This window comes from Mobula hypostoma, chromosome 2, assembly GCF_963921235.1.
Source record: "Mobula hypostoma chromosome 2, sMobHyp1.1, whole genome shotgun sequence".
NCBI lineage: Eukaryota > Metazoa > Chordata > Chondrichthyes > Myliobatiformes > Myliobatidae > Mobula > Mobula hypostoma.
The window spans coordinates 159,988,775-160,013,847 of NC_086098.1; the positions used below are offsets into that span (position 1 = coordinate 159,988,775).

Here is a 25,073-nt window from a genome sequence, read left to right on the forward strand (position 1 = left end):
ATCCCCCGCTCTTTGCAGGGCGGAAGTGATGTCGGCTTCTGGGCCGAGGTCTGCCCTGCACTCGGAGCCTTCTCGGTTGCCACTGGCTGTGGACTCACCCATGACAGCTGGAGCCGGTTCGCTTGCCTCGTGGGCGAGCCGCCACAACATAATTAATTTAATGACAGAAAGCAGAGGGCGATGGTGGGAAGTTGCTTATTTAACTGGAGATGCATGACTAGTGTTCCCCAGGGCCCATTATTGCTTGTCATCTACCCCAAAGAATGTACAAGGAATGGTTAGTAAGCTTGTAGATGACTGAGTTGGTGGTATAGGAATAGTCAGCATGGCTTTGTCAAAGGTAGGTCATGCCTTACAAGCCTGATTGAATTTTTTGAGGATGTGACTAAGCACATTGATGAAGGTAGAACCGTAGATGTAGTGTACAGGTTCCCCCCACCGCCCGAAGGTAGGCGGTTCCTATGAAATGGTTCGTAAGCCGGTATGTCCTAAAGCGAAGAAGCAATTACCATTTATTTATATGGGAAAATTTTGTGAGCATTCGCAGATCCAAAAATAACCTACCAAATCATGCCAAATAACACTTAAAATTTAAAATAACAGTAACATACAGTAAAAGAAGGAATGATATGATAAATACACAGCCTATATAAAGTAGAAATAATTTTCCTCAATCATTGCCATACCGAAAATCTCACGCAAGTGCTCTCGGCGGAAAATTTCACGTAAGTGCTGTTGGCAAAAACACTCTCTCCAGTAACCTTTAAGCTACGAAGCTGCCAAATCATACGAAATAACACATAAAAATACACAGCCCATATAAAGTAGAAATAATGTATGTACAGTGTAGTATCACTTACGGGAATCGGAAAGACAGCGAGCACACTGATGATAGTGTGTTAGGCTGAGTCGTCGGAGTTTGGATGGTGCAGCGGCCCCCACCCTCCAGGCTGCCGACCAATACATTGCCGCGAAGAATGCAGGGGTGCAGTGGGAGCCGGGAGGCAAACAGCACATCTTTAAGAAAAAAGCCGAAATAAACAAGCTAATTAATTAGGTGCCGCCCGGCACGTAAATATCGGCCCAGATCAGAGGTGACGCAATCAGCAATTATCTCTGATCTGGGCCGACAATTATGTGCCGGGCAGCACCTAATTAATTAGCATGTTTATTTCGGCTTTTTTCTTAAAGATGTGCTGGATGCCTCCCGGCTACCGCTTCATTCTCCGCGAATCAGTATCTGTCCGCGGCCTGGAGTTTGGGGTCATAAGACACTGGGGTGTCGTCTGTTTCCATTAGGGCAGGCAGCTCATCTTCTCCTATAACTGCCCGCCTCGATGTCGAAGGTCGAGGCTCGTCGTCTGCTGTGGCTGATGTGGAAGGCTTGCTTGACTGCTTAGCCTCACGCATTTTTCTATCGTACGGTTCTTTGTAAGGACTCAATCCATCCTGCAAATATGCCTTAAACCGATGTACCCTTTCAAAATTAAAGTCGTACTTTATCATTACTCATTTGGTTTTGATGGTTAACCTTTCCTCTTCCAATTGCATCAGCTCTTCATCCATCAGTTCCTGGTCATGGGATGCCAAAACCTCTTCAACATCATCTTCGTCAGCTTCCACAAGTCAAACTCATTTTGTCCTTACTTCGTTCACCATGATCGAAACACTTAATTATGTCTAGTTTTACGCTAAGTGTAACACCCTTATGAGCTCTTTCAGGCTTTTCCGATACCTTAGAACTCACCTTGCAAATGGCTGCTCACAGGCACGTGTTTAAGCAATGCCAGCTAGAATGCAGTTCCGGGCGAAGCGACTGCTCGGGGTGCGCGCTGCCTTTTTTATTGCGTGCTGATTTTTTATCGCGCACTGCCTTTCTTCGTAACAGTGAAAACACCTTCTGTTAGCGAAAACAGGGAACTAAGGTAGGTGTTTCGTAACAGTGAAGTTTCGTAAAGCAAACGTTCGAAAAGCAGGGGACACCTGTATATGGATTTTAGCAAGGCATTTGATAAGGCACCCCATGCAAGGCTTATTGAGAAAGTAAGGAGGCATGGGATCCAAGGGGACATTGCTTTGTGGATCCAAAACTGGCTTGCATGCAGAAGGCAAAGAGTGGTTGTAGATGGGTCATACTCTGCATGGAGGCTGGTGACCAGTGGTGTGCCTCAGGGATCTGTTCTGGGACCTCTACTCTGTGATTTTTGCAATTGACCTGGATGAGGAAGTGGAGGGATGGTTTAGTAAATTTACTGATAACACAAAGGTTGGGGGTGTTGTGGACAGTGTGGAGGGCTGTCAGAGGTTACAATGGGATATTGATAGAATGCAAAACTGGGCTGAGAAGTGGCAGATGGAGTTCAACCCAGATAAGTGTCAGGTGGTTCACTTTGGTAGGTCAAATATGATGGCAGAATATAGTATAAATGGTAAGACTCTTGGCAGTGTGGAGGATCAGAGGGATCTTGAGGTCCAAGTCCATAGGACACTCAAAGCTGCTATGCAGGTTGACTCTGTAGTTAAGAAGGCATACAGTGCATTGGTCTTCATCAGTTGTGAGATTGAGTTTAAGAGCTGAGAGGTAATGTTGCAGCTATATAGGACACTGGTCAGACCCCACTTGGAGTACTGTGCTCAATTTTGGTTGCCTCACTATAGGAAGGATGTGGAAACCATCGAAAGGGTGCAGAGGAGTCTTAAAGGATGTTTCCTTGATTGGGGAGTATGCCTTATGAGAATAGGTTGAGTGAACTCGGCCTTTTCTCCCTGGAGCAACGGAGGATGAGAGGTGACTTGATAGAGGTGTACCAGATGATGAGAGGCATTGATTGTGTGGATAGTCAGAGGCCTTTCCCCAGGGCTGAAATGGCTAGCAGGAGAGGGCATAGTTTTAAGGTGCTTGAAGTAGGTACAGAGGAGATGTCGGAGTAAGTTTTTACGCGGAGTGGTGAGTGCGTGGAATGAGCTGCTGGTGGCAGTGGTGGAGGTAGATACTCCTGGATGGCTACATGGAGCTTATAAAAATAGAGGGCTATGGGTAAAGCCTAGGTAGTTCTAAGGTAGGGACATGTTCGGCACAGCATTGTGGGCCGAAGGGCCTGTATTGTGCTGTATGTTTTCTATGTTTCTATAGTGGACAGTGAAGGAGGTTATAAAATATAGGGGTTTATTAGCCGATTAAGTGTCAGAGTTCAAGTTTAATTATTACACAACCATACAAGGGTATAGCCAAATAAAAGGCCATTCCACTGGGATCAAGGTGCAATATAGCATATAGCACATGTGGTTATGAAATGCATACACTCACAGGGAAAAATATAATATAGCCCATGTACCTGAGTGGTGTGACTGTAGTCCTGGACTAGCTTGTTCTTTCAAATCAAATCAAATTTAATTATCATGGATATGGTGCAAACAAGACAGTGTTCCTCTGAGGACAAGTTGCATAACATGCATTCAAAATATCTATTTACCATGTTTAATTGACTGAACAATATCTGTTGGGGGTGGGCCAGCAGTGAGAGTGGGAGTGTCAGGCTTTGATGAGAAGAAGCTGATGCTAAAGAAACAGGTTTAAAGATTTGGTCTTGGTTGCTCATGGTACAGTGCAGGTAGGGTGGCAGATATGACAGTGGAATGCTCCTGTAGGAGATGAAAATTCATGGAACCTGGTAGTCTTCCTGATGACTACACCTGCGGGAAGTGCAGCTAACTCCAGCTCATGAAAAACTCCATTAAGGAGCTGGAGCTGGATGAACTTAGGATCATCTGGAAGGCAAAGCAATTGATGGATACGACTTTTGAGCAGGTAGTTACACCAAAAGTGCAGAATTAGAGGAGTAGTTGGGTGAACACCGAGGGAGGTAAAGGGAGAGAGAAGCCAGAGCAGGGTGCCCCTGCGCTGTTCCCCTCAGCAACAGGTAACCCCTTTGGATACCGCTCAGGGCATGACCCATCTGGGTTGGTAGCCATGATGTAGGCAGGAGAGGAGTAGAGGAGACTGAAGAGCAGGACCTCCAAGGTCGTAATCTCCGGTTTATTCTTGGGTGGTGATGGTCAGAACAGGAAGATGGCACAAATGGATGAGTGGCTGAGAAGATGGTGTAGGGGGCAGGGTTTCAAGTTCTGGATCATTGGAACTTTCACTGGGGAAGGAGTGACCTGTACAAGTAAGATGGGTTGCATCTGAACTGGAGGGGAGCCAATACCCTTGGAGGGAGTTTTGCTGATGATATTTGCGAGTGTTTAAACTAGATTTGCAGGGGGTGGGAACTGGAGTGAAGAGGCAGAGGATGGGGTGGTTGCTGTGCAAGTAGAAACAGCTTGTAGGGAGCTTGTAAGGAAGGATAAGCAGATGATAGAGCAAAGATGCACTCAGCCAGATGGTGTGAGATGTGTCTATTTTACTGCAAGGAGTATCATAAACAAGGCGGACGAATGTAGAATGTGGATCAATATGTGGAACAAGGACATTGTGACCATTACGGAGACTTGAGCGTCTTGGGCAGGAATGGCTGCTGAGTGTACTGGGCTTTAGATGTTTCAAAAGGCACAGTGAAGGAGGCAAGAGGTGGGGAGGGGCATTGTTAATCAGATATAGTATCATGGCTGCAGAAAAGGAGGAAGCCATGGATGGATTGTCTACTGGGTCAGTGTGGGTGGAAGTCAGAAACAGGAAGGGGTCAATAACTCTACCTCGTGTTTTTATAGACCCCCCAATAGTAACAGAAATATTGAAGAGCCGATAGGGAGACAGATTCTGGAACAGTGCAATAATAATAGGGTTGTTGTGATAGGTGATGTTCTTCTTGTGCCTTGCACATTACCCGCTTGGGCAATCATGGCTCTCCACGTCGAACGATCCCTTGCAGCGTCAATAATATCTCGCACATTTAGATTTGTTAGTTCTTTCAGTGTCCATATATTTTCTTCTTTGCCTTCCTCTTCTGCGTTTCCCAGGCATACGGCCTTGTAATGTAAGGCATTCTATTTTTCCCTCTCTGATGACATGGCCCAGGAAATTAAGCTTCCTCTCATTTAATGTTCTTATTAAAGATCTTTTTGTATGGAAACGTTGGAGTACTGTCTCATTAGTTACCCTATGATATTTTCAGCATATATGATATTTTCAGCATTCTTCTAAGAAACCACATTTCTGTTGCTTCTAAGTTTCTTTGGAGTTCTGGTATTATTGTCCATGTTTTGGAAGCATACAGCAAGATTGACCAGATGTAACATTTTATTAGTCTAAGCCTTGTTGTCATAGAAACGTCTGTTGGTAAAAATGGGTTTAATTTTTTTGGAAGTTAGTTTTGGCAATGGCAATTCTTTTTTTTTGTACTTTACTTCTAACATCTTGTGATATAAAGCTACCAAAATAATTAAAGCTGGTCTTTTGTTCAATCTCTTGGTTACCGATATACAATTGGCAGTTGGGAGTATCCTGCTGTTTTGATACAGGTGCACATTCCTTTATCCGAAATTCTGAAATCCAAAAAGCTCCGAAAACCAGAGTTGTTTTTTTTTCGCCAACAGCTGACGTCACTCAGGTGTGACGTGGCAGCACTAGTAGAGGCCGCCAAACGTCAGTTGTGGCTCAGCGCTTGTACTGGTTACACATGCATTTGCTGTTCGCTGATATTTTGTGTTCACTGTTGACTTTGTGTTTAATTTCACTATGAAAATGTCAAAGAGCTGCAGATATCCCTATGGGTAACAATGAGAAAAAGAGAAGGAATCTTCTCTATCAATAATGCAGAAAGTGGAGTTATTGCAGAAGCTTGATCGTGGTGTGTCTGTGCGGCGTCTTACTGAAGAAAATAGTGTCGGAACTACCACTGTATATGATTTAAATAAACAAAGACAAATTACTGAAGTTTTATAGTGACAGTGACGTTCCTCATTTATTCCAATAAGTCTTTTACCATGTGTTTGATTTAGTTCGTTGGAAGCTGTATATTTTTATGGTTTATTGAATGTTTTTGTTGGAAATAAAATTTCTTGTCATTATTCCCTAAACAATACAGTATAACAATTATTTACATAGCATTTACATTGTATTGGGTATTATAAGTAATCTAGAGATGATTATAGTATACAGGAGGATGTGCGTAGGTTTGGTGCGCCTCTGGGTCTTAAAGTCCACCGTATTGAGACAGGTTAATGAAGGCAGGGGTCCTTTATCGCACTGCGGACCGGTTTCATATTGACAATGTTCTTGCGGACCGGCCGAACGGTGGGGGGGGGGACTGTGGTGGGTTGGGGAATGGTTGCCAACGGACAAGAGTAGCAGTCAAATACGTTGTGTTTACCCAAAGAAAGACTACAATGACCATGAAGCCTTGCGCGGGCACCAGTGCGCATGTGTGACGTGCGCATGTGTGCACGTACCGATTATTTTTCTACAAATCGTTTTTGGTAATTCTGTTCGGGGGGCCGGGGGGGGGGGAGTGTTAATCACGATTGGAATATTGGTGATAAGTGGCTAATACAATCAATTTCATTTCTAAAAGGGTTTATCTAACAAATTTAATATTAAACACACAGCGCATATTTTCCTCGCATGAATATAGCGATAAGGACAGGGGAGCTTGAAGTAAGCGTTGAACGAACTTCCAGTACAAGTGGCAGAAGCAGGTTCGATATTACCATTTAAAGTTAAATTGGATAGGTATATGGACAGGAAAGGAATGGATGGTTATGGGCTGAGTGTAGGTCGGTGGGACGAGGTGAGAGTAGCGTTCGGCACAGACTAGAAGGGCAGAGATGGCCTGTTTTCGTGCTGTAATTGTTATATGGTTATATAAGTCAATAGCATCATAACATTTTAAGTAACGTTTGGATATTAAACACACAGCACATATTTTCCCCGTATGAACATATAAAATCATTGCAACGCACCAATATCACTGAATCAGTGGGAGCCCTGGGCTTGTTTTCCTGCAACAAGATGGTCCTATCGAGGGGTGATGGGAGACAGCGATACTCGAATGGGTTCCTTATGTCCGGTCTATTCCTCAATTTAGTTTTTGTTACATTCATCGCAGAGATATGTTGGAAATGGAAGCAACGTTTTCCGTGCTTCCGTGGCTATCTCAGGATATTGAGCCTTGACTTTCAGCCCGCCGTCATTTGCAAGCTTGAGGAGTTGATCTCCTTCCCGCGCTGGCATGGACGACGCGCGCGTAGTGACGTCGCGTGCATAATGGCTCAACAGTGGCTGTGACAGGGAATGAGGAGAGGTGCAGCTGACTCATATCGCCAAATCATATCGTTTTCTCGCATGCTCTGCGGCCCGGTTGTTGGGGACCGCTGAATTAAGGGACTTGATCATACGTTTTTTTTTATCTGGGGCAGTGGGGGGGGGGAAGGGGGATCTGAAATCCGAAAAATTCTGAATTCCAAAATGCAACTGGCCCCAAGGTTTTCGGATAAGGGATTATGGACCTGTATTACCATACATTTGTGTTTTTTTTTAACAGTTGATGGTTCGACCAAAATCTGCACTTATTTGTACTACTTTTTCTAGAAGGATTTGTAGGTCTTCTGCGGCACTTGCTATTAGGGTGGTATCGTCTGCCTATCTTATTGTTGATGTTAACACCACCAATTTTTATCCCATCTAAGTCTTCTATTTCTGCTTATATTATCATCAACTTTTACCGCCGCCATTTGATTCCAATACAAATTTTGAAGCAGTTGTTGGTCTCTTCCATCAATGTTTAGTGAGAATTTGAAATAATTTTTCATGTTGCACTTTGTCGAATGTTTTAGTGAAATCAATAAAACATAAAAAGACATCACTTTGATATTCATCTGCCCCTTCTGAAAGCATTCATAGTATGAAAATTGCATTCCTAGTTCCTCTATCCTCAATAAACCCATATTGCAATTTAGAAGTTTCCGGACTTCACTTGTTTTTAATTCGACTCAGAACAATTCTCAACAAAATCCTTATTATGTGACTCATAAGACTGATTGTTCTATAATTTTCTGTCAATAATTCCAGGAATTTTTGGCAGAGTTATAAATACTGATTTCAAGGATCGTCAGTCAATACACCAGGCTCATATATGCCATTAAACAGTTCAAAAAGAATATCTATGCCCAGATCTTCTAGGGCTTGTGTCATTTCCACTGACCATGTTTCATGCTTTTCATTGCTTTAGTTATTTCTTCTTTGGTAATAGGTGGGCCAGAATTAGGGTGTTTAATATCTGGGGGGCGCTTCCTCTCTATCTTCAAAAAGCTGTTCTATATACTGAATCCACCTTTCACATACTTTTATCTGGATTTGTTTTCTTAATTCCAGTAATTTCCTTAATTTTCTTGTGTATTTCCTTGCTGTTGTTAATATGGCCTTCTACTTCATGGCATTTTTCATTCAGCCTTTCTTCCTTTGCAATATTGCACTGGTCTGGTCTGTCTAGCTCTCTGTATTGCTCTTCATTATTCTTCACTAACCATCTTTGTTCCATCAGATCTAGAATTTCTTGGGTTATCCAACCCTTGTTGATGTGTTAGATTTCTTGTACTGGGATTATCTCCTCTGCCGATTGCTGTATAGCATATTTAAATCTGTCCCAAATAGGTGTTTCGTTTTTGTTGAGGTGTTCTTCTACAGCTGTTTTGAATTGTTGCTTAAGTATGCTATCATTTTTAAGTTGCTTTCTCTTTTTTCCATGTTTCAGCTTCTTTAATTTTGTTTTGATGGTAGCTATTACTGCAGGGATCCCCAACCTTTATTGCAGTGTGGACCAGTTTCACATGGACAATATTCTTGCAGGCTGGCCAACTGGTGGCGGGGGGTGGGGGTGGGGGGGGTGGTAGGGTTGCCAAAGGACAAGTAGCAGTCAAATACGTTGGGTTTACTCCGAGAAAGACTACAAGGACCATGAAGCCTTGCTCGGGCACCAGTGTGCATGCGTGTACATGTTGATTTTTTTTTCTACAAATAGTTTTTGGCGATTCTGTTCAGGGGAGGGTTGTTAATCACGACCGGATTATAGGTGATAAGTGGCTAATACACTCAATTTTGTTTCTAAAAGGGTTTATCTAACGAATTTAATATTAAACACAGCGCATATTTTCCTGGCATGAATATAGCGATAAAGACAATTATCAAGGGAGGACAGGGGAGCTTGAAGTAAGTGTTGAACAAACTTTCAGTAGAAAGTAGGCAGGTTCGATATTATCATTTAAAGAAAAATTGGATAGGTACATGGACAGGAAAGGAATGGAGGGTTATGGGCTGAGTGCAGGTCGGTGGGACTAGGTGAGAGTAGCGTTCGGCATGGACCAGAAGGGCAGAGATGGCCTGTTTCCGTGCTGTAATTGTTATGTGGTTATACAAGTCAATAGCATCATAACATTTTAAGTAACGTTTGGATATTAAACACACAGCACATATTTTCCCCGTATGAACATATAAAATCATTGCAACACACCAATATCGCTGAATCAGTAGGGGCCCTGGGCTTGTTTTCCTGCAACAAGACGGTCCTATCGAGGGGTGATGGGAGACAGTGATAGTCGAGCGGGGTTCCTTATGTCCAGTCTATTCTGCAATTTAGTTTTCGTTGCATTCATTGCAGAGATATGTTGGAAATGGAAGCAACGTTTTCAGTGCTTTCGTGGCTATCTCAGGATATTTAGCGTTGACTTTGATCCAGAATACTGGCAGGGACGTTATGTCAAACATACTTTTCAGCCTGTCGTCATTTGCAAGCTCGAGGAGTTGATCTCCTTCCCGCGTTGACATGGATGACGCGCGGGTAATGACCTCGCATGCGTAATGGCTGAACAGTGGGTGTGACAGGGAATGAGGAAAGGTGCAGCTGACTCATATCGCCAAATCATATCGTTTCCTCGCGGCCCGGTAGCGCATGCTTTGCCGCCTGGTGGTTGGGGACCGCTGTATTACTAGATGGTGATCTGAACCACAGTCTGATCCTGGGTAGGCTTTAGAATTTGTGATATTATTTCTAAAGCATTCATTGATGGTAATGAAATCTATTTAGTTCCTTGTTCCATCTCCAGGGCTAAGCCAAGTACATAATCTACGTGGATGGTTTTTATACCAAGTATTGGTGATCACTTGGTTGTTTCTGACACACCAATCAGTAAACCTTTCCCCATTTTCATTTTTCTCCCCTAATCCAAAAGGTCCTGTGATGTTATCAACTCTTTCCTGTCCAACTTTGGAGTTAAAATCTCCAATGACTAGTTTTATATCCTGAGAGTTACATTGCTCGTCAGCACTGTCGAGATCTTCAAAAAACTTGTTGATGCCCTCTTCATCCGCATCATTTGTTGGAGCATAGGTTTGGATTATGCTAAAGTTAAAAGGGTTACCCCTTAATTTAACTAATAGCAGCCGGTTGGATATCGCCCAATATCCCATAAGACATTGATACTTGTTTGTTTAAAATAATTCCAACTCCATACATATGCTGTTGACCTCCAGAATACATTATCAGAGAACTATTCTTAGTGAATTTGCTACCGTTGGTCCATCTAATTTCTGACAGGCCTAAGATATCAACTTCCAACCTTTTCCCTTCATTTAATGTGTTGTCCAACTTTCCTTTCTGGTTAATTGTGCAGATGTTCCATGTTGCTACCCTTAGCCTTTCCCTATTACTTACAGTGTCTGGATGACAGTCTGGTGTCACCTGCAGCACATGACTACCCCTGCCGAACGAGGTGTTGTTCTGTTGATTAGAATCAACCCCATTCACGCTGTTGTCTGGTTTCCTCCTTTTGTTTCTTTCCATGATTGACTAGGCAGAAATTTCAACAGTGGTTTGCCGTTGCCTTCTGTTGCTGCAGTGCTCATCTAACTAGAGCATTTGACCTCTTACTGGTGTTCCCGATTGGGAATCATACACTAGACGTCACCCAACCTTTGCTGCTATTGTGCAAAGACAATCCTCCACCAAAGCTTGGAATCCACCTCCCTGCTGCCAAAGACTTCAGTGATTTTAGGTGACACCACCACCATCGGTCTGGTTATTTTTCTGGTGCCAAACACTGGCCATAGACAGAGCTCCTTCAGCGAGACAGGGTGCACCCAGACCTAAGTCCTACGTGAAGGCGGAGTTGTCTTTGGTGGGAGAAGCTATATAATTGCTATTGGCATTTCCTGATATTTAGTCAGGACCAAACCACCCCATACACCCCGAGTGGTATTAACTTTCATATTATTGACTGCCATCTCCTTAGAGCAAGAGGTTTAGATGGGGTGGAGTTTGTTAGGTGTGTTCAGGAATCTTTCCTGGTGTAATATGTAGATAAGCTAAGCCAGCAAGAGGAGAAGCTGTACCCTGATCTAGTATTGGGAAATGAGGCTGGTCAGGTGTCAGATCTCTCGGTGGGAGAACATTTTGGAGGTAATGATCACAATTCTATCTTCTTTACCATAGCACTGGAGAGGGATAGAAGTAGACAATTTGGGAAAATATTTAACTGGAGTAGGGTTAGATATGATGCTATTAGGCAGGAACTTGGGAACATAAATTGGGAACAGATATTCTTGGGGGATTGTATGGCAGAAATGTGGCAAATGTTCAGGGAAAATTTGCATGGCATTCTGCATTGTTATGTTCCATTGAGACAGGGTAAGGATGGTAAGGTAAAAGAACCATGGTGTACAAAGAATGTAGAAAATCTAGTTAAGAAGAAAGGAAAAGCTTACGAAAGGTTCAAGAAACTAGGTACTGTTAGAGTTTTAGAAAATTACAAGCGTGCCAGGAAGGAGCTCAAGAACGACACTGGTGAGCCAAAAGGGGCTTATGTGAAGGCCTTGGCGAGCAGGATTAAGGAAGTCCCCAAGGCATCCTACAAGTATGTGAAGAGCGAGAGAATGAGGTGAGAGAATAGGACCATTCAGGTGTGATAGTGGAAACGTACATGGAGTTGGAGGTAGTGATGTACTTAATGAATAGTCTGTTTCAGTATTCACCAGTGAAAAGGACCTTGGCAATTGTGGGGATGACTTGCAGTGGGCTGAAACACTTGAGTGTATAGACATGAAGAAAGAGGATGTGCTGGAGGTTTTGAAAGGCATTAAGTTAGATAAGTCGCTGGGAGCAGATGAGATGTACCCCAGGCTGCTGTGGAAAGTGAGGGAGGAAATTGCTGAGCCTTGGGTGATGATTTTTGCATCATCAATAGGGATGGGTGAACTACCAGAGGATTGGAAAATTGCAATAGTTGTTCCCTTGTTCAAGAAAGGAAGTAGAGATAAACAAGGAAATTGTAGACCAGTGAGTCTTTCTTCAGTGGTGGCAAGTTGTTCAAGATCTTGAGAGGCAGAATTTGAGCATTTGGAGAGACATAATTTGATTAGGAGTGGTCAGTGTAGCTTCGTCAAGGGCAGGTCATGCGTTACGAGCCTGAATTCTTTGAGGATGTAACAAAACCCCTTAGTGAAGGTAGAGCAGTGGATGTAGTGTATATGGATTTCAGTAAGGCATTTGATAAGGTTCCCCATGCAAGGCTTATTCAGAAAGTAAGGAGGTATGGACCCAAGGAGACCATGCTTTGTGGATCCAGAATTGGCTTGCACACAGAAGGCAAAGGGTGGTTGTAGATGGTTTGTACTCTGCATGGAGGATGGTGACCAGTGGTGTTCCACAGGGATCTGTTCTGGGACCCCTCCCCTTTGTGATTTTTATAAATGACCTGGATGAGGAAGTAGAAGAGTGGGTTAGTAAGTTTGCTGATGACACAAAAGTTGGGTGTTCTGGATAGTCTGGAGGGTTGTCAGAGGTTACAGGGCGACATCGGTAAGATGCAGAAACGGGCTGAGAATTGGCAGATGGAGTTCAACCTGGATAAGTGTGAAGTGTTGGTAGGTCAAATTTGGAGACCATGTAATAATGGCAAGACTCTTGGCACTATGAAGGGTCTGCGAGATCTTGGGGTCCGTGTCCGTAGTTGCTGTGCAGATTGACAGTGTTGTTAAGATGTATGGTGTGATGGCCTTCATCAGCCGTGAAATTGAGATCAAGAGCTGTGACGTAATGTTAAAGGTGTGCAAGACCTTAGTCAGACCCCACTTGGAGTACCGTTCAGTTCTGGTCACCCCAGTACAGGAAGGATATGGATACTGTAGAGAGAGTGTGGAGGTGATTTTTAAGGATGTTGCCTGGATTGGAGAGCGTGCCTTATGAGAATAGTTTGAGTGAACTTGGCCTTTTCTCCTTGGGAGTGACAGAGGGTGAGAGAGGTGACCTGATAGGTGTATAAGATGATGAGAGGAATTGATCATGTTGGTTATATGGATAGTCAGCGGCTTTTTCCCAGGGCTGAAATGGCTAACGTGAGGGGGCATGGTTTTAAAGTGCTTGGAAGTAGGTACAAGGGGGATGATCGAGGTAAGTTTTTCCATACAGTGGTGAGTGTGTGGAATGCACTGCCAGCGACGGTAGTGGAAGGGATACAATAGGTTCTTTTCAGAGTCTCTTGGATAGGTACACGGAGTTTGGAAAAATAGCGGGCTATTCTGTGGGGTAATTCTAGGCAGTTTTTAGAGTAGTTTACATGGTCGACACAACATTGTGGGCTGAAGGGCCTGTAATGTGCTGTAGATATCATTGATTCTCTGAGACAATGTTGTTTGCTAACTTGCGTCTGAATCTTTTTTTCTCATTATTAAAGCTGACATTAGTTTGGCAGAATGGGGTCGGAAAGCAATTGAAATTGCCGAAAATGAGATGCCTGGCTTGATGATGATGAGGAAGATGTATGGAGATACCAAACCACTCAAAGGGGCTCGAATCGCAGGCTGTCTTCACATGACGGTTCAAACAGCTGTACTAATTGAGACTCTTGTGGCACTTGGGGCAGAGGTAATATCCAGGAAAACCATAATTTTGATAATTTCTAATTTCAGTCAAGATTTCTGAGATTTTTAAAACTTGGTGTTGTATTATAGTAAGATTCTAATTTTGCCAGCTGTGATTTCCCAGCATTCTCTGTTCTTTGAGATTCCAGCAGCTGCTGCTCAGTGCCAACAGTATTTTCCTTGGCTGTCCTTGTTATTAAAGCTCCAGAGAGGTGAGCTGCCAGTTCTCATCCAGTAGTTTGTCAATATAGAACATAGCACAGGAACAGGCCCTTGGCCCACAATGTCGTGCCGAACCATCTAAAAAGTAAATCAAAAACATCCAAAAACTAATCCCTCCTACCTGCAGAATATCCATACCGCTGCATCTTCCTCACATTCATGTGCCTATCAAAACTTCTCTTAAAAGTCACTATTGTATTTACCTCTACCGCCAACCAGACAGGCATCCACCACTGAGTTTAAAAAAAAAACTTTCCCCTCTAATCCTCTTTGAATCTACCCCCTCTCACTTTCAATGCATGCTTTCTGGTATAAAACATTTCTATCCTGTCTACTCTATCTATCCCTCTCATAATCTTATAAACCTCTATCAAATCTCCCCTCAGCCTCCACCACTCAAGTTTGTCCAGTCTCTCATAATAGCACATGTCCTCTAAACCAGGTAGCATCCTGCTTAATCTCTTCTGCACCCTCTCCAAAGCCTCAACATCCTTCATATAATGGGGTGACCAGAACTGTTTGCAATGCTCCAAATGTGGCCTAACCAGGGTTCTATAAACATAAACACAAGGAATCCTGCAGATGCTGGAAATTCAAGCAACACACATCAAAGTTGCTGGTGAACGCAGCAGGCCAGGCAGCATCTCTAAGAAGAGGTCCAGTCGATATTTCAGGCTGAGACCTTTCGTCAGGACTAACTGAAGGAAGAGCTAGTAAGAGATTTGAAAGTGGGAGGGGGAGGTCAAAATGATGGGAGAAGACAGGAGGGGGAGGGATGGAGCCAAGAGCTGGACAGTTGATTGGCAAAAGGGATATGAGAAGATCATGGGACAGGAGGCCCAGGGAGAAGGAAAAGGGGGAGGGCGAAAAAAAAAACCCAGAGGATGGGCAAGGGGTATAGTCAGAGGGAGAAAAAGGGGAGAGAGAGAGAGAGAATATGTGTATATGAATAAATAACGGATGGGGTATGAGGGGGAGGTGGGGCATTAGCGGAAGTTAGAGAAGTCAATGTTCATGCTATCAGGTTGGAGGCTACCCAGACGGAATATAAGGTGTTGTTCCTCCAACCTGAGTGTGGCTTCATCTTTACAGTAGAGGAGGCCGTGGATAGACATATCAGAATGGGAATGGGATGTGGAATTAAAATGTGTGGCCACTGGGAGATCCTGTTTTCTCTGGTGGACAGAGCGTAGGTGTTCAGCAAAACAATCTCCCAGTCTGCGTCGGGTCTCGCCAATATATAGAAGGCCATGTCGGGAGCACTGGATGCAGTATATCACCCCAGCCGACTTACAGGTGAAGTGTCGCCTCACCTGGAAGGACTGTCTGGGGCCCTGAATGCTGGTAAGGGAGGAAGTGTAAGGGCATGTGTAGCACTTGTTCTGCTTACAAGGATAAGTGCCAGGAGGGAGATCAGTGGGGAGGGATGGGGGGATGAATGGACAAGGGAGTCATATAGGGAGCGATCCCTGTGGAAAGCGGGGTGGGGTGGGGAGGGAAAGATGTGCTTAGTGGTGGGATCCCATTGGAGGTGGCGGAAGTTACGGAGAATAATATGTTGGACCCGGAGGCTGGTGGGGTGGTAGGTGAGGACCAGGGGAACTCTATTCCTAGTGAGGTGACGGGAGGATGGAGTGAAAGCAGATGTGCGTGAAATGGGGGAGATGTGTTTGAGAGCAGAGTTGATGATGGAGGAAGGGAAGCCCCTTTCTTTAAAAAAGGAGGACAGCTCCCTCGTCCTGGAATGAAAAGCCTCATCCTGAGAGCAGATGTGGCGGAGACAGAGGGATTGCGAGAAGGGGATGGCATTTTTGCAAGAGACAGGGTGAGAAGAGGAATAGTCCAGATAGCTGTGAGAGTCAGTAGGCTTATAGAAGACATCAGTAGATAAGCTGTCTTCAGAGATAGAGACAGAAAGATCTAGAAAGTAGAGGGAGGTGTCGGAAATGGACCAGGTAAACTTGAGGGCAGGGTGAAAGTTGGAGGCAAAGTTAATGAAGTCAAAGAGCTCAGCATGCGTGCAGGAAGCAGCGCCAGTGCAGTCTTTTATAAACATGAGCTTTTGACTTTTAAACTCAATGCCTCGATTAATTAAACCAGCATTTCGTAGGCTGTCTTAATCACCCTATCCACCTGTGTAACCACTTTCTAGGAGCTGTGAACTTGAATCCCAGGATCTCTGCTTAGCAACCCTGTAAAGGACTTTAACCTTAACTCTACTGCCAGGACTTTTGATGGTCCCTCCTGGTTTTCCTAATTCCCTTCAATTCTTTTCTGGCTTCTTTATACTTCCCATATGCTCCATATGATCTTAACTTCCAAGGCTTTACATACTTTCCCTTTTTCTTGACCAAGTTCATCATTTCTCTGGAATCCAAGATTCTTTATCTTTCCCCATCCTTCCACCTAATGGGAATGTGCCTCTCCTGTACTCTGTGCGATTGATCTTTAAACACCCTCCACGTGTCTGATGTAGACTTGCCAGGAAAAAAAGTTATTCCCAATTAACTTCTTTTAGTTCCTGCATAATTTGTCCTACTACAATTTAAAACATTCCTTATCTACAGCTATCCTGAAAGTGAAAGGGGTTGTGGTCACTGTTCCCTCACTGGTCAGTCACCTATCCAGGCTCACTACCCAACACCAGGTTGGCTTCCAGTCCAAGTCATCCTCCTTTTAGTCTGCACTCTTGCACATTTCCGGTGTCCCTTTTAGTCTCTAAGTGTAATTGGCTTGTGTGCTGAATTTAGCAGATGGTGGATATTGTTGAAGATGCAAGACCATAAGATATAGGAGCTGAACTGGGCCATTCAGTCATGGCTGTTCCTTTATCCCAGGGGTCCCCAACCTATTTTGGAACCGCAGACCGGTTTAATATTGACAATATTCTTGCGGACCCGGGGGGGGGAGGTGTTCAAGTAGGGTTAAATTCACCTCAACATGTCTTTTACAGTTAGGGTTGCCAACTTCCTCACTACTAAATAAGGGACAAAAGTAGCAGTCAAATCTTGACGAAGGGTTCCAGCCCGAAACGTCGACTGTACCTCTTCCTATAGATGCTGCCTGGCCTGCTGCGTTCACCAGCATTTTTTGTGTGTGTTGACGACACACTTGTATTTACCCTGAGAAAGACTACCATGACCATGAAGCCTTGCGCGGGCACCTGTGTGTGCATGCGTGACGGGCGTGTGCGATGTGTGCATGCGCGTACGTGCCGATTTTCCCCCCCCCCCACAAATCAGTTTTCTTTTAATCTTTCCGACTACACTGTACATACATTATTTCTACTTTATATAGGCTGTGTATTTATCATATCATTCCTGCTTTTACTATATATTAGAGTTATTGTAGATTTTGTGTTATTTGTTGTGATTTGTTAGGTTTTTTTGGGTCTGGGAACGCTGAAAAATTTTCCCCATATAAATTAATGTAATTGCTTCTTCGCTTTATGCCATTTTGGTATGAAAAGTTTCATAGGAACGCTCTACCTTAGCGGGGGAAATACAGCACAAACCAATTTAGCACAATATACGGGATGTCCCGGCAAATACGGGACAGTTGGCAACCCTATGTTTAAGTTCAACAGTGCGTGACAGGGATTGTGGAAAGGTGTAGCTGACTCATGTTGTTCCCCCACGGCCCGGTACCGGTCCGCAGCCCGGTGGTTGGGGACCGCTGCTTTATTCTTTCCAGAACTCCATTCTCCAGACTTTTCCTCATAACCCCTGATGCCATGTCCAATCAAGAACCTATGGACCTCTGCCTTAAATATACTCAACAGCCTGGCCTCCATGGCTGCATGTGACAACAAGTTCCATAAATCCACCACCCATTGGCTAAAAAAATTTCTCCACATCTGTTTTGAATGGAAACCCCTCTATCCTGAGGCTGTGCCCTCTTGTCCTAAACTCTCCCACCATGGGAAACATCCTTTCCATATCTACTGTCTAGGACTTCCAACAGTCGAAAGATTTCAATGAGCTTCCCCCTCATCATTCTAAATTCCTGCGACTACAGACCCAAAGCCATCAAACATTCCTTGTATGGTAACCCTTTCATTCCCAAAATAATTCTTGTGAATCTCCTCTGGACCCTCTCTAATGCCAGCACATTTTTGTTTAGCGGAGCCCAAAACTGTTCACAATATTCAGTGAGGCCTCACCAGTGCCTTATAAAGCCTCAGCATCACACCCCTGCTCTTGTGTTCTAGACCTCTTGAGATGAATGTTAACATTGCATTTGCCTTCCTCATCACAGACTCAACCTGCAAGTTAACCTTTAAGGTGTTCTGCACAAATCCCTTTGCATCTCCAATTTTTGGATTTTCTCCCCATTTGCACAGTAGTCTGTGTATCTGTATCTACTATCAAAGTGCATGACCATGCATTTTCCAACATTGTATTTCATTTGCCACTCTCTTGCCCTTTCTCTTAATCCGTCTAAGTCCTTAGAACCATAGAACCATAGAAACTACAGCACAGAAACAGGCCTTTTGCCCCTTCTTGGCTGTGCCGAACCATTTTCTGCCTAGTCCCACTGACCTGCGCACGGACCATATCCCTCCATACACCTCCCATCCATGTATCTGTCCAATTTATTCTTAAATGTTAAAAAAGAACCCGCATTTACCACCTCCTCTGGCAGCTCATTCCATACTCCCACCACTCTGTGTGAAGAAGTCCCCCCTAATGTTCCCTTTAAACTTTTCCCCCCTCACCCTTAACCCATGGCCTCTGGTTTTTTTTTCTCCCCTTGCCTCAGTGGAAAAAGCCTGCTTGCATTCACTCTATCTATACCCGTCATAATTTTATATACCTCTATCAAATCTCCCATCATTCTTCTACGCTCCAGGGAATAAAGTCCTAACCTATTCAACCTTTCTCTGTAACTGAGTTTCTCAAGTCCCGGCAACAACCTTGTAAACCTTCTCTGTACTCTTTCGACCTTATTTATATCCTTCCTATAATTTGGTGACCAAAACTGAACACAGTACTCCAGATTCGGCCTCACCAATGCCTTATACAACCTCACCAATGCCTTATACAACCTCATCATAACATTCCAGTTCTTATACTCAATACTTCGATTAATAAAGGCCAATGTACCAAACGCTCTCTTTACGACCCTATCTACCTGTGACGCCACTTTTAGGGAATTTTGTATTTGTATTCCCAGATCCCTCTGTTCCACTGCACTCCTCAGTGCCTTACCATTAACCCTGTATGTTCTACGTTGGTTTGTCCTTCCAACGTGCAATACCTCACACTTGTCTGCATTAAACTCCATCTGCCATTTTTCAGCCCATTTTTTCAGCTGGTCCAAGTCCCTCTGCAGGCTCTGAAAACCTTCCTCGCTGTCTACTACACCTTCAATCTTTGTATCATCAGCAAATTTGCTGATCCAATTTACCACATTATCATCCAGATCATTGATATAGATGACAAATAACAATGGACCCAGCACTGATCCCTGTGGCACACCACTAGTCACAGGCCTCCACTCGGAGAAGCAATTCTCTACTACCACTCTTTGGCTTCTTCCGTTGAGCCAATATCTGATCCAATTTACCACCTCTCCATGTATACCTAGCGACTGAATTTTCCTAACTAACCTCCCATGCGGGACCTTGTCAAAGGCCTTACTGAAGTCCATGTAGACAATATCCACTGCCGTCCCTTCATCCACTTCCCTGGTAACCGCCTCAAAAAACTCCAATAGATTGGTCAAACATGACCTACCACACACAAAGCCATGTTGACTCTCCCTAATAAGTCCCTGTCTATCCAAATGCTTGTAGATTCTGTATCTTAGTACTCCCTCCAATAACTTACTTACTACCGATCTTAAACTTACCGGCCTATAATTTCCCGGATTACTTTTCGATCCTTTTTTAAGCAACGGAACAACATGAGCCACTCTCCAATCCTCCGGCACCTCACCTGTAGACAGCGACATTTAAAATATTTCTGCCAGGGCCCCTGCAATTTCAACACCAGTCTCCTGCAAGGTCCGAGGGAACACCTTGTCAGGTCCCGGAGATTTATCCACTTTAATTTTCCTCAAGACAGCAAGGACTTCCTCCTTTTCGATCTGTACAGTTTCCATGATCTCACTACTTGTTTCCCCTAATTCCATAGACCTCATACCAGTTTCCTTAGTAAATACAGACGCAAAAAACCGATTCAAGATCTCCCCAATTTCCTTTGGTTCCGCACATAGGCGACCACTCTGATCTTCAAGAGGACCAATTTTATCCCTTACAATCCTTTTGCTCTTAATATACCTGTAAAAGCTCTTTGGATTATCCTTCACTTTGACTGCCAATGCAACCTCATGTCTTCTTTTCGCACTCCTGATTTCTTTCTTAAGTATTTTCTTGCACTTCTTATACTCCTCAAGCACCTTATTTACTCCCTGCTTCCTATACATGACATACAACTCGCTCTTCTTCTTTATCAGAGTTGCAATATCCCTTGAGAACCAAGGTTCCTTATTCCTATTCACTTTGCCTTAATCCTGACAGGAACATACAAATGCTGCACTCGCAAAATTTCTCCTTTGAAGGCTTCCCACCTACCGATCACATCCTTACCAGAGAACAACCTGCCCCAATCCACACTTTTTAGATCCTTTCTCATTTCTTCAAATTTGGCCTTCTTCCAGTTAAGAACCTCAACCCTAGGACCAGATCCAGATCTATCCTTGTCCATGATCAAGTTGAAACTAGTGGTGTTATGATCACTGGAACCAAAGTGCTCCCCTGCATAGACTTCCGTCATTTGTCCTAACTCGTTTCCTAACAGGAGATCCAATATTGCATCCCCTCTAGTTGGTCCCGCTATATATTGATTTAGAAAACTTTCCTGAACATATTTTACAAACTCTAAACTATCTAGACCCCTAACAGTATGGGAATCCCAATCAATATATGGAAAATTAAAATCCCCTACCACCACAACTTTGTTTCCTGCAGTTGCTTGCTATTTCCCTGCAGATTTGCTCTTCCAATTCTCGTTGACTATTGGGTGGTCTGTAATACAATCCCACTAATGTGGCCATACCTTTCCCGTTTCTCAGCTCCACCCATAAGGACTCAGTAGACAAGCCCTCTAATCTGTCCTGCCTGAGCACTGCTGTAATATTTTCCCTAACAAGCAATGTTACTCCCCCACCTTTCATTCCTCTGCCTCGATCACATCTGAAACGTCGGAACCCTGAAATATTAAGCTGCCAGTCCTGCCCCTCCTGTAGCCAAGTTTCACTAATTGCTATAACGTCGTAATTCCACGTGTCAATCCACGCCCTCAACTCATCCGCCTTCCCTGCAATACTCCTAGCATTGAAATATATACACCTCAGAAGATTTTTACCACCATTCACAACCTTTCTATTAGCGGATTTGCTTGAACTTTTAACAACATTTATTTTCACCCCAGCCACACTGTCAGCTCTGGCACTCTGGTTCCCATCCCCCTGCAAATCTAGTTTAAAGCCTCCCCAATAGCACTAACAAACCTCCCTGAAAGGATATTGGTCCCCCTGTAGTTCAAGTGTAACCCGTCTCTCTTGTACAGGTCCCACCTGCCCCAGAAGAGGTCCCAATTATCCTGAAATCTGAAACCCTGCCCCCTACACCAGTTCCTCAGCCACTTGTTCATCCTCCAGAGCATCCTATTCCTACCCTCACTGGCACGTAGCACAGGTAGCAATCCTGAGATTACCACCCTCGAGGTTCTGCTTTTCAACTGCCTACCAAGCTCTCTATACTCGCTCTCCAGGACCTCCTCACTCTTCCTTGCTATGTCATTGGTACCGATGTGCACCACGACATCTGGCTGATCACCCTCCCACTTCAGAATGTCATACAATCGATCAGAGACATCCTTGACCCTGGCACCCGGGAGGCAACAAACCATCCTGGATTCTCTTTCATGACCACAGAACCTCCTATCTGCACCTCCAACTATCGAGTCCCGAAATTGAAAAGGGAGAATACAGAACTGAAGGTGTTGTAGTCCTTCTGCAGCCTACCTGTTTCCTCAATGCTACGTGCCCCTCTACCAATCTTTGTATCATCTGCTAACTGGGCAACAGAGCCATCAATCTAAATCATTGATATCATCCATTATCTAAGTCATTGATATACAGTGTAAAAAGAAGCGATCCTAACACTGACCCCCTGCGGAATACCACTAGTCACTGGCAGCCAAACAGACAAGGATCCTTCTATTCCCACTTGCTGCCTCCTACCAATCAGCCAATGCTCTAACTGTTCCATGGGCTCTTAACCTGGTAAGCAGCCTGTGCAGTACCTTGTCAAAGGCTTTATGAAGGTCCAAATATCTAACATCCACTGCATTCCATTTATCTATCCTACTTGTAATCTCTTTAAAGAATTCCAACAGTTTGTCAGGGAAGATTTTCCCTTGAGGAATCCATGCTGACTTTGTCCTATCTTCTCCTGTGTCACCAAGAACTCATCCTTAATAATTGACTCCAACATCTTCCCAATCATTGAGGTCAGGCTAACTGGTCTATAATTTCCTGTCTGCTGCCTTCCCTCCTTTCTTAAAGAGTGGAGTGATGTTTGCAATTTTCTAGTTCTCTGGCACTATGCCAGAGTCCAGTGGTTTTTCCAAAGATTATTGCAAATGCTTCCACAACATCTCCCGCTACTGCTTTTAGCACCCTGGGCTACAGCTGGTCTGGTCCGCATGACTTGTGTACCCTCGGGTCTTTCAGCTTTTTGAGCACCTTCTTCCTTGAAATATCTGCACTTGCTTCTGTTTGCTCACTCTGACACTGCTAGTGTCTTCCACAGTGAAGACTGATGCAAAATGAAATTCCTCTTCATCTCTGTTCTAAAAGCCTCTATTCTGAGACTGTCCCCTCTGATCTTACACTTCCATCATAGGAAGCATCCCCTCCATATCCACTCTATCAAGGCCTTTCACCATTTGATGGGTTTCAATGAGGTCACCCCTCATTCTTCTGAGTTCTAGTGAATGCAGGCCCAGAGCCATCAAACATTTTTAATAATATGTCATGGAATCATTTTTGTGATCCTCCTTTGAACCTTCTCCGGTTTCAGCATATCCTTTCTAAGAGAAGGGTCCAAACCTGCTCACTATACTCCCTCAAGAGAGGCCTCTCTAGTGTTTTATAAAGTTGCAACATTACATCCTTACTTTCATATTCTAGTCCTCTTCAAATGAACGCTAACATTGCACTTACCTTCCACACCACAGACTCGACCTTCAAATTAACCTTTAGGGAATCCTGCACAAGGACTCCCAAGTTACTTGGCAACTCAGTTTTTTCAGGATTTTCTCTCCATTTAGAAAATGGTCAACTCTTTCATTTCTTTTACCAAAGTGCATGACCATACACTTCCTGACACTGTATTCCATCTGCCACTTTGCCCATTTTCCTAATCTGTCTAAATCCGTCTGTAGCCTCTCTGCTTCCTCAAAACTACTGGTCCCTCCACCTATCTTCATATTGTCTGCAAACTTTTCAGCAAAGCCATCAACTTCATCATCCAAATCATTGACATATAATGTAAAAAGAATTGGTCCCACCAGCACAAACCCCTGTGGAACACCACTAGTCACTGGCAGCCAGTCAGAAATGGCTCAGTTTATGCTCACTCTTTTCCTCCTGCCAATCAGCCACTGCTTTATCCATGCTAGAATCTTGCCTAGAATACCGTATTTTGTTAAAGCAGTCTTGAGCGTGGTATCTTGTCAAAGTAGCAGTCCCAGTACTGACCCTGTGGAACTGAGGTCACTGGCAGTTAACCAGAAAAGGCCCCTTAGTTGCTGCCTCCTGCCTGTCAATCATTCCTCTGTCCATGCCAGTATTTTTCCAGTCAGACCATTGGATTATCTTGTTGAACAGCTCATGTAAGGCACTTTATCAAATGCTTTCTGAAAATTTAAGTAAACATCTACAGCCTCTCCTTTGTTCCAACAGATTTGTCAGGCAAGATTTCCCTTTACAGAAACCATGCTGACTTTGACTTATTTTATCATTAGTCTCCCAGTATCCCAAAACCTCATCCTTGATAACGGCCTACAACACTTTCCCAACCACTGAAGGTTAGGCTAACTGGCCTACAATTTCCTTTCTTTTGTCTTCCTCCCTACTTAGAGTAGAGTGGCATTTGCAATTTTCCAGTTCTTTGAGACCATGCCAGAATCAAGTGATTTTTGAAAGATCATGACCAATGCATCTGTTATCTCTTCAGCAACCTCATCTGGCCCAGGTGACTAGTCCTCCTTAAGACCTTTCAGTTTGTCTGGCACTTTTTCCTTTCTAATAACAATGGCAATTACACTCAAGGACCTCAAGCATACAGATAGTGTCTTCCACAGTAAAGACTGAAGCAAAATACTTGTCACCTCCCTTTTATTCTTTAGATAAATGAAAACAATTTTAGTATCCTGCTTTATATTATTGGCTGGTTTGCCCTCATACGTAATCTTTTCCTTGGCTTTTATTGGATTTTAAAAGCTTCCCAATCATCCAACTTCCCACTCACATTTGCTACCTTGTATGCCCTTTCCTTGGCTTTTATGCAATCCTTGACTTCCCTTGTCAGTCATGGTAGCCTAACTCTGCCAGTAGAGAACTACTTCTGTGGGACATATCTATCCTGCGCCTTGTGAACTATTCCCAAGAACTTCAGCCACCTCTGTTTTGTTATCATCCCTGCCTGCCAGTGCCCCCATCCAATCCACCTGGGCAATCTCCTGTCTCATGCCTCTGATTTCTTTTATTCCATTGTGATACTGATGCATGGGACTTGTGCTTCTCCCTCTCAAATTGCAGTATAATCTTTCAGCCATGAGTCACTGATGCTAACAACACCTTCAGTTCTGTATTCTCCCTTTTCAATTTTATCCACCGTTTATTTATTCTGTTGCCTGCAATTTTGCCCTATCAATAGGCTGTCCTCACTACACATGGCTTCTGTTTGTAAATTAGCAGCTTCATCTTC

General features: G+C 43.8%; 1 protein-coding gene across 1 annotated transcript in view; it reads left to right on the forward strand.

Moving 5' to 3' along the window:
* ahcy (adenosylhomocysteinase) overlaps window positions 1-25,073 on the forward strand; it is a 116,858-nt gene that overhangs the window by 12,501 nt on the left and 79,284 nt on the right. The window contains exon 2 of the mRNA XM_063040939.1: window positions 13,663-13,853. Coding sequence (XP_062897009.1) covers window positions 13,663-13,853 — 191 coding nt within the window. The remainder of the gene's footprint in view (window positions 1-13,662; window positions 13,854-25,073) is intronic.